Source organism: Quercus lobata, chromosome 3, assembly GCF_001633185.2.
Source record: "Quercus lobata isolate SW786 chromosome 3, ValleyOak3.0 Primary Assembly, whole genome shotgun sequence".
NCBI classification, from domain to species: domain Eukaryota; kingdom Viridiplantae; phylum Streptophyta; class Magnoliopsida; order Fagales; family Fagaceae; genus Quercus; species Quercus lobata.
Window position 1 is genome coordinate 72905432 of NC_044906.1, and position 10865 is coordinate 72916296.

At 39.1% G+C, this 10865-nt stretch overlaps 1 protein-coding gene across 1 annotated transcript; it reads right to left on the minus strand.

Annotated features, from left to right (window-relative positions):
• Window positions 1-288: 288 nt before the first annotated feature.
• Window positions 289-1026, minus strand: LOC115981435. The gene has a single exon (XM_031103570.1). The coding sequence runs from the start codon at window positions 1024-1026 to the stop codon at window positions 289-291; it is 738 nt and encodes a 245-aa protein (XP_030959430.1).
• Between the last annotated feature and the right edge of the window lie 9839 nt (window positions 1027-10865).

Here is a 10865-nt window from a genome sequence, read left to right on the forward strand (position 1 = left end):
CAATGAGTTCTACTACAAGCAAATTCTAAAGTTTTCAAAACAAAAGGGAAATTAGTTAACAGTTAAACTAGAAACAAATACAAAAGTTGGCCAGGGCTTCTACTTCTTTGATTTCGTTTTGGCCACATCCTTGGAAGGCCGAGTAGGACTAGCTTCGGGGCCCTGGGAGGCATCCCCTTCTTGGGAAGGCTGAGCAGGGTCAGTTTCGGTGCTCTTGGGGACATCAGTGAGGGGAATAATGGCCTGTAGGGGCTGAACAAAGATGGCTGGCTCCTCGGCACCAGAGATCTAAGCACCCTCTTTAGGCATCTCGGGGTTCAGACCTCCAGGTGCTTCTGTCGTATCATGAGGCTCTCCTCCTTCAGATTGCTCGCTAGGAGTGACGATGATCTGAGCAACTTCTGACTGAGCAGCCCCAGCCTCCTGTGGAGCGCTCATAGCCTTAGAGCTGGCTGAGGCAGTCTCGCAGATGGCTGGAGGATAAAATACGTTCTCCGCCTTCCAAAAGTCAGACGAAACTTCCACCCCAGCTTGTTTGAGGGCCTCTTCCCAAACATGGGAGCAGTATAGCTTGCATACTCCAGGGATTTGAGCTTTAAGGGAGGCCTGAGTTTCAACCACCCCCGCCTCGTAACCTTCTTCCTCGGCCTTGTCCCTAGCAGCTTCGGCCTCAGTTTTGGCAAACTCAGCCTCCTGTTTGGCCCTCATAGCTTCGTCCTTGGCAAATTCCACCACGCCCTTAGCATTGTCTGCCTCGATCAGTTTCTTCTTTAAATCACTGATCTGCTTCTTAGCAATCTGCAATTGCTCCTCGGCAGCGAGCAGGTGCTTTGTCTGTTCCTCGGCCTGTTTTTGGGCACCAGTCAAACTTGCCGCGGCACTATCCCTGGCTCGGGTAGCCTCCTTTAAGTCCCCCCTAGCCTTCGCGAGGTCGGCCTCAGACTTTTTAAGGGTTCGCGCAGCATCAATACGCCTATCGCGCTCAAGCTCGGCGGTCTTACTCTGCTCCTTAACTTCTTCCTCCATCCTATAGGTGGCCTGGATAGCTTGTCAATTGAGACAAATATATTGTGAATGAAAATATGGGAGCAAGAATTGATAGAGTCTTGGGTTTCAAGAGTTTTACCATACCCAAGTACCTCTTCGCGCTGAGAAAAACCTCCTACGTCCTTATATATTTCAACTCCGCCATATCAGTAGGAAGTAGTAGGGCCCTCTCTAATGCGTCGGCCACATAACCGCCTTCGCCGTCTCCAAGGCTCCTTATGGATGCGTTTTCTAGTAATGGCTCCCCGTGGAGCATTGGGGCAGGAAGCCAAGCACTCGGCGCGGATTGGGTTTCGATCCCTTTCCCCTGGCTTTGGGGCCCGATCTTTAATTGTTTTTGAGTTCGTGGGGTTTCGTCCCTCTCCTGAGAGGATTGAGATTTTCCCCCTTCCATGGGTTCCTTACCCTTGGGGCTCATCTTTCTCTTTGAGTCAGTGGGCTCCGGCCGAGGAGGCAAAGTTGATTGAGAAGGAGCAGGAAGTTTCAGTCGGGGAGATTGTGGTTGCGACTTAGTAGAGGAGGACCTAGTTTGGACGGGCTGGGGCTGGAGTGAGGGAGTTGGAACGCTGGATTGCTGCTTTCCCTGCGTACCCTTCCCTGGCTAACCCTCAATGAGGTTGAATAAACTGGTCGGGGCCTTTCTCTTAAGACCCATCTTGGATCGAAAGGATGTTCCCACTGACAGTAGCTCCGCTTCGGACAAGTCCGGGTCACCCAAGTCACCAGAAGGATCCTTGGATAAGTCAACTTGGTCAAATGCCCCAAATCCCTCCTCGGACAGGCCCAACTCACCTTCGTCCTCCGCTGCCTGGTGAGACGAGGAAGAGCCCACCAAAGGGATGCCCTCTGGGACAGGAGATCCTTCCTATATCAAAAACCCGTCCTCGACTACAATGATTTTCGGAAGCCGAGGATTGTTAGCGCTAATCACGTGCTTTGGGTCGGCAAATGACTTCTGGATGGGATCGTACCCTTGGATTTTGTGAGCGGCTCTGACTTGACCATCCTCGTCATTTACAAAAACCTCCGCTTGAAGAACAGTCTCCAAATCCACTTGATTGACTAGATGAAAGTGTCAGTGAAAGGCGTATGGATCTGTAAAAAAAAAAAAAAAAGGGCACGTACATGGTTAGTAACCGATCCACACCAAATTAAGACGACGCAAAGGAGTGACACCCTTCTACTCTCTATACCCCACCTAGTTCTCCCTCCACCATGGGGCAAGGAAGTCCATCATGCCATTCCCTAGATACGATAAGAAAGTCCTTGTTCAGCCCCTTGTTGGAGTCGGGGAGGCACTGGATTAGCCGAACCCTATTATCTCTCGTCTTCATGTAGTAGGATTTGCCCTTTAAATTTTGGAGATTGTAGCACCAATTTACATCATGATGGGTTAGTCTTAGCCTCATTTTTTCGTTCAAGGCATCCACACAACCCAGAATCCTAAACATATTGGTAGCGCATTGGGTGGGAGCTAATTGGAAATGCCTAAGGTAACTCCTCATTACCGGCCCCATGGGGATTTTCATCCCCCCCTCTACAAAGGTGAGAATAGGAATTACCACCTCACCTGCCCTTCTCTGTAGATGCCACTTCCCCACCTTGCAGTGCCTCAAACTTACGTTAGGGGGAATCCTATAGTCGGCGATGAACTTTTCCATCACCTCTTCGGTATCAACAAATTTTTTCAATTTAACCATCTCTAGGAACTACTAAACAAACACAGAGGATGACGGGAGAAGGAAAGGAACCAGAGAAAAATAAACCCAGAAAAGGAAAAGCACGAGTTAGTGAAGGCAGAGAACTTATAGAAAGGAGGAAAGGTTCCTCGGACAAGCTTTTTGTGCTGGAGATAGACTTGAATTGGGATGAGAGTTTGGCTGAACCCAAGATATGTGCGCTAGAACTCTTAAGTGCAAAAGTGAAGAGACCAATTAGTTCCAAAAATTATTAATACCTCCCATCAAAAGTAACTGCACGAATTTTCCTGCCCATAAAGATAAGGAAATCTCCACCGTTGGATCACTATAGCGTCGTTGAACGTGGGAAGCACAAAGCCACCCGCATTTAATGAAGACACGTTTCGCCTTCCAAGGTTCCAAGAACGTGTCTCGGACAGACGAAGAGTCTCTGGAACTGATAGATGACAAAGATTGACAAGTTTTGAAAGAGGCCTATTGTCATCAAAACGCTCCTCTCCGTCCGAGGATCCGGACAGCAGGATTTTGAGGGGCTATTGTGGGGCCAGAAAATTTGTGGTCTCGGTCCACTTTCCATTAGGGCCCAAGGCCCGCGTCGAGGAGAGTAGTGGTCGAGGACAAGTATTAAAATACCAAATAGCCTAAGAATGTAGCCGAGGATGATCATGTCCTCGGCATCCCAAGGCCTAAAAGGGAAGAACGACGCGTCATCAAAGGCAGCCTCCAAAGTGCTCCCAGAAGAAAAAGTGAGAAGAATGGGACACGCACGGGGGTACAGTGTGGGATTGGTTTAAGGAGAAGACGTCACCTCCGCATTGAATGCGCCAACAAACGTCCTAGCCACATTGATGAAAAAAGACTCCTGGGCAGTGCGGTTTCGATTGTTGCAACTAACAAAAAGTAGGGGGAGGCGGCTGATGGGACAGGTACTCGAGTAGGTGTCTACTTAATCAATAGATGGAAGGTGAGGAGCAACTGAGAAGGGCTATATAATGTAAGGATTCATGCGCCAAAAAGGGGAGGAGAAAAAAAAGAGAGGAACATGAAACTTCATGGACAAGATCCATGGACAAACTTAGTTCACCTCTACGCGTCCACCACGAACACCACAATTAACCACTGTCCGGTGATCCAGGCCTAGCCTTTCAGTCCACACTCTACAAATTTTATTGTTTGGGCTTTTAACGTACGAACCCAAGACCAGTTTGGGATTGTTACAAATTGAGTCCTTACAGGAGGTATTTTGGTTATTTTTAGGTTTTAGGGGTATTTTGGTCATTTTTTGGATTTCAGGGGTATTTTGGTCATTTTAAAGTTTCGAGGGTATTTTGGTAACTTTTTGGGTGTTGGGGGTATTTTGGTCATTTTTTGGGTTTCAGGGATATTTTGGTCATTTTTTGGGAGTCAGGGATATTTTGGTCATTTTTTGGGTTTTGGGGGTATTTTGGTAATTTTTAGGTTTTTAGGGTATTTTGGTCATTTTTTGGGGTTCGGGGGTATTTTGGTCATTTTTTGGGTTTTGGGGGGGTATTTTGGTAATTTTCAGGTTTGGGGGGGGTATTTTGGTCATTTTGTAGGTTTTTGGGATTATTTTGGTCATTTTTAGGTTTTGGGGGTATTTTAGTCATTTTTAGGTTTCGAGAGTATTTTGGTAATTTTTTAGGTTTTGAGGGTATTTTGGTCATTTTGTAGGTTTTGGGGTTATTTTGGTAATTTTTGGTTTTGGGGGTATTTTGGTAATTTTTAAGTTTAAGTGGGTATTTTGGTTTTTTTTTTTTTTATAGGTTTTATGGGTATTTTGGTCATTTTCAGGTTTAGGTGTTATTTTGGTCATTTTTTAGGTTGAGGGGGTATTTTGGTAATTTTAGTGGTTTTGGGGCATTTTAGAGTTTGGTGATTTGTAGAAATGATAGTTGGATAATAATTGGGTCAATTGGGTACCCAATTAAAACCCAATAAACATTAATGTTAATTGAGTTTAATTGGGTTAATACCCATTTAACCCAATTAATAATTGAGTGAGTTTGGGTCTAATTTAAGTGGGTGGGCAAATAGGTTTGGGTTGATTTTGTCACCCTGATTCACAAAGGTCGACGCTATAGTATAATCTTGGGAGGTTGTTTGGCCAAGAGAACCAATCGCACCAAGTTTTACTTTGGGTGGCACGAATTAACCTTTTAGGACAACGCTTTTGCAGCGTGATTTTATAGCATTGTGAGATTGTTCTAAACTCTTTTTTATTTTATGTTCTTGTTAATTATTTGGGATATTATTTTTTGTATCAAAACTTGTTTATTCACTAAAATATTTCCAACATGGGCTGGAGTACAAGGCCATCAATCTTGAACAGTGTTGTGTCTCTCTCTCAGGCAAAAATGGCCCATTACCATCAATTTTGGAAATAATTTGCTCAGAAACACTGTTTCCGAACTATATAGCAATCTACCACTTTTTCGGGCCTATAGCGGCGTTTTCCTGAAAAAAAATTTTATAAGTCCCATAACAGGTTCAAGGGGCCCTATAGTGGCGTTTTTAAGCCCTATAGTGACGTTTTTGGGTCCTATAGCGGCGTTTTCCTGCAAAATTTTTTTGTAAGTCCCATAACAGTTTCAAGGGGCCCTATAGTGGCGTTTTTAAGCCCTATAGTGACGTTTTCGGGCCCTATAGCGGCGTTTTCGGAAAAAGTGGTATTTCCCTAATTATTTCCAAAACAGTGCTCTGTTACTTAATATTTCAAAAATTAATGCTAATGGGCCATTTTTGCCTCTCTCTCATCCTCGGCTAAACTGCATTTCCTCCATTCTTCTTCACAACGCACAAATTTAAGGCTCTCCCAGACCAAGTCCATATTACTCACCAATAAGCCCAAGCCTACACCAGAAACTAGCCCAAACCTAAAAAAGAAATCCAACGGTAAAAGCTCAGATCTGGGCCTATTTGGTAACAGTTTCAAAAGCAGTATTCAATTTTCTGTTTCTTCCTCAATTGAGCTCTTCGAGCTATTTTGTTGCAATTTTGGGCTCGTAGCTGTAACGCCTAGTGGCCCAGAGGCCCAGAGATTGTTCTACTAAGGTTTATTAATTAAAAACTCAGTCCATGATTTATGTTAAATTTAATATATATTGTAACTTTGCAAATTGCAAGTGAGTTAAAGAATGTGGTGATTGAATTGCTATTTAAATTGTGATCTTTATAGGTTTTTGAAATTGGGATAGAATATTATATTTAAAGACCCATCGCCTACTGTATTTATCATAGAAATTATAAATTCATATGAAAACGTTTTTTAAAAATTTAACTTTATAGTTATAATACAGTAATGCTTTTTTTTTTTTTAATGGAAATTACAGTAATACTTATTAGATAATAGATAATATGATATTTGAGATTTGAGAATTAGTTATACTAGTGTGTAACTTCGTGTATATACATAGGTATAATTAAAAACAATCACAATTATATAATTTAAATTACACATTTTTTTAGAAGAGGTTTAAACTATACACGATATTAGCTTACACATTTTTTAGACCTTACATTTCTAAAATGTATAATGATTTCTCTCATATATATATATATATATATAGGATTTAGAATTTAATTGGATTTAGACTCTTCTGTTACCCAATAATTCACTTGTCATAATTTTTTTTTTTTAAATTAAATAGACAAATGGCGCAAAATTGAACTTTAATTGAAATCCAATTTAAAATCTAATTGGATTTAAACTTTTCGATTTTTATACTCAAGTTTAAAAATTAAGGCCATTCAACCATTTTCCCCTGAAGTTAACATCCCTTTAGATCCAACAAAAACAACAACTCACAAGAGTATAAGCAAAGCCTAATGCACCATTCCTTGACTTGGGTCTATGGTATGTGAATTATAATTCTGAGTGACTACTTACTATTGTAATTTACTAAAGTACTATAAACCTTAGTAACTTTTTATTTTGAATTTTTTAGGGATTAAAAGTGGTAAATGGGAATGAATGATATAAATTAAGTCCATGCATTGTGTGGATGTAAGTCTAGTATATTACAAAAGTTGGATTTCACAGTTGGTGGATGCACACAATGATGACAAATGACACAATGACAATGCAAAAAATAATGACATCATATTTTGTAATTTCATTCATCTATTAGGGATGATATTGAAAAAAAAAATGCTAAATGATAGACAATTATTAGTACATGTCAATCTTTTTGTAATGTCAACAATAAATAAATTTTTTTAAAAAGTCCTTAAATGCACACTATAAATTCCACCATTATAATAAACTAATGTGTAATTTCGTGCATATATATGAGTACAATTAAAAACAATTACAATTATACAATTCAAATTATACATTTTGTTTTTATAAAAAATGTTGAATTTATACATGGTATTAGCTTATACATTTTTTAAACCATAGATTTTTTTTTTTGAGAACTGGTCAAAAAAAAAAAAAACCATAGATTTCTAAAATGTGTAATGTTTTATCATATATATATATATATATATATATATATATAATTTATAATTTAATTAGATTTAAACTCTTCAATTTTTGCACTCAATAATTCACTTGTCATAGAAATTAAAAAATTAGATGGACATGTGGCGCAAAATTCGACTACAATTGAAATCCAATTTAAAATCTAATTGGATTTGAACTTTTCGATTTTTACACTCAATAATTCATTTAGAACAAAAATTAAAAAGTAGATGGGACACATGACGCACAATTAGACTCCAATTGAAATCTAATTTAGATTCTATTCTGAATTTTATCTAAGCTTTGCTTTTTAATATATATATATATATATATATATAAATATATATTTGATATCCACTATAAGTTCCTTAAATACTCCACAATATTTTCTTAGGATAACCTAGAAGGCATGTTTTCATTTTTAGAGTAATCTAATTGACATGTTTTATATGTGCTAAATATGTGTAATAAAGTATCATAATAAATTACAAATGCTATTATAGTACACAACTTACAAAGGATTTTTTTCTCAAAAAAAAAAAAAAAAACTTATAGAGAATTTTTTTTTTAAAAAGAAAAAAACTTCCAAATATATTTCATTGATATATTTTATTTTTTAGGAAAAGGTAAGTGTACTTTATTAGTTCAAGTCATTTGAGAATATAGCCTCCAAATCAAAAGTCCAAATCTTCTGTCCCACTTTTCCTGCTCCACTCTATACTCTATCAATAAAAACTTGCCATGTGTTCACCTAATTAATTAAATAAATACTACTATTAATTAATAACTGTAGTATTAATAAGTCAATAATGATAGTATTTAATTAATTAGGTAAACACGTGATAAGTTTTTATTGGTAGATGAAACGCTCTTTTAGCAAGGCATGAGCTAAATAGTTGCTCTCTCTTTCAACATGATTAAAATTAAACCAACGTAAAGAGCTTAATGGGGTTTTTGTCTCTTCAATAATATGTCCATGCAAAGCAAAACAAGGTTTGTGGTCTCTCAAGGCTGAGATGACCAACATTGAGTCCCCTTCAAATTCAAGCTTGTGAATATTAAGATCTTTGGCAAATTGAACTGCAGCAAAAGCTTCAGTAGCTTCAACAGAGTGAGGGAGAGGAATTTTTTTGGCTCATTGCTACAATATTAAGACCATTGGATACCTGCCATAGATATCTCAGAAAACACAGCCCTATCAAAATTGGCTTTGTATTCTACTTGGGTCAATGGAGACCATTTTACAGGTTGAGATTGAGTCCTTCCTGAAGCTGGCTGTTTCTGGGCTTCTAGAAAATCTTGAAGATACTATTTTGCCTTAAGTCCCAGCTCCCATATTTCCCAAGTTATGTGGTTCATCCGAAGCTTGTTTCACCATTCCCATAAGTTCCAAGCAATTGTCGCAAAAAGAGCAGCTGTATATCTGGAGGATTTGGTGAGAATGTCCTCCATCAAATCGACACCAGACCCTGTAGTTGCACTCCAAAAACTTCTTAAACAGCGGTTCAGACTTCCATACCACTTTAGCATCATTGCAGCTCCACAACGAATGAATACAGTCTTTGAAAGTTCAAAAACGTGTATAAACACCCTTGAACGTTTAGACCCCCAAAATACAACTTAACCAATTCAAGCAATATGTCAAACAACAAGTGTGCGGAAACTTAACATAAGCTATAATATGGAATTGGTTAAAAACTATCTAAACCAAAACAAAATACAATCCACAGCAGATAATAAAAAGGCAAAGATAGAGAGGAAGGAAGATGCAAACACAAAGACAACACGCGATGTGTTATCGAAGAGGAAACCGAAGCCCTCGGTGTAAAACCTCTCCGCCGCCCTCCAAGCGGTAAACAATCCACTAGAAAATACAGTTGGGATACATGGACAGCAATAGACCCTCCAAGCCTAATCTACCCAGTGCACCTAAGCCCTCCAAGCTTCTTGCTCCAACGAGGTTGCGCCGAACCTTTTTCTTTTCTAGCTTTCCGGATTCCGCTACTAGACCGTAGCATCAACCAATGAAGATTGGTTCCTTCCTAACTGCTTTCCAGAAATCCAAACAACTGTCTCACAGTGATGATGATGGTGAGAACCAGGTTTGGTATAATGCCTCTCAAGGATTTGACAATGGAGAGGAAGAGAGTTGAGGAATTTGAAGAGACTCTAAGGTATAGATTGTGGGTGAATCAATCTTGTTTTTCTTTAGGGTTTTTCTCTCAAAATTCTCTCTGGAAGCTCTCTCACAATCGTGGGTAAAAGGGGTATTTATACTGGAGTGGGAAAGGAATGTGAAACGTCAGGTTTTACAAAACAGGGGTGGCTCGCGGCTTGACTGAGTCGCGAGATCCAGTCGCGAGATAACCGTATGGCCAGTTGTCCTGTTTTGTCCTGTAGTGCTCCAGCTTGCATGACTGTTCACCTTCCAGCATGCTTGGCACGTGTGCTGCGTCTGGCGGCTTGAAGCCGCGAGTCACCCGCGAGGCCCAGCCGCGAGTCTCTGTTTTCTTGCACACTCTTGAGCAATCTTCACTCTATCTCACTCACTACCCTTACATCAAACCCACCTAAATATAGAGTTACTAAATGCTGAATTACAAGCAAATTTGGCACGGAATAAAGTCAATTAGATGGTTGAATAAATTCAACCTTACAGTCTTAAACCTAAGCATCACATTAAGAACAATATGGATCTTGATTGACCTGCATCCTATACAAACTACTTTTGGTTGGAAGGGACTCATTACATAAGCTTCCAAACCCCTTTCCACAACAGTTTAGAGCTCTCATTGTTTAAAGCACCTGGAAGATTTGAGAATTCAGCATCAGTAAACATATTATACGCTATCTTGACCGAATAATCACCATCCTGTGTCAACATAGAGTATCTTCAATCCAAGGCGGAACTAGTAGGGGCACAAGGGAAGGGAGACTCTACCCGAAAAGAAAAAGAAAAAAAGGAATAGTATGCCCATTTTCAAAATGGGGAGAATGGGCCCAAGTAAAAATAGAGTTTGGCTACCGCCACAAAATTAAAATTAAAACTCAGTACAGACAACACCACAATCCAAATCTAACCCAAACAATATCACAACCCAGTCCAATCAACAACAATCAAATACCCAAAAAAAAACCATCCCAAACAAAAATTTGGCCATATTAACAACTGAAAAAAAAAAAAAAAAAAAAGTTAAAATACAAATTGCACCTTCTAAGTTTGACTGAAATTTATTTTATTCCTCTAACTTTATATTCGTTTAATTGAGTCATTTAAGTTTAAATTTTTTTTTTTTTGAGGGGAAAGTTTTAAATTTATTTAATTCAAGCATTTTGTCTAATTCCGTTAAAAAAGTGCTTACCATCTCTTTATTCTCTCACGTAATAATTAACTTTTTGAGCCTCTCATTGGATGCTAATTGGCGGTGAATAGGGATGACAAATGGGCGAGTTGGATCATAAATGGGTTGGGTGTGTAATTACCCATTTATTCATTTATGACCCATTTATATATAAATTAATTATTCATTATCCGCTCAACCCATTTAATTAATAACCTGCCCATTTAACCCAATATGACCCAAATACCTCTAAAACTAGTTGAATACCTTATTGACTTCCAAAATTACCAAAAT

Excerpts from the sequence above, each read along its gene's own strand:
- LOC115981435 (XM_031103570.1), bottom strand. The coding sequence starts at position 1,026 with ATGGAGGAAGAAGTTAAGGAGCAGAGTAAGACCGCCGAGCTTGAGCGC.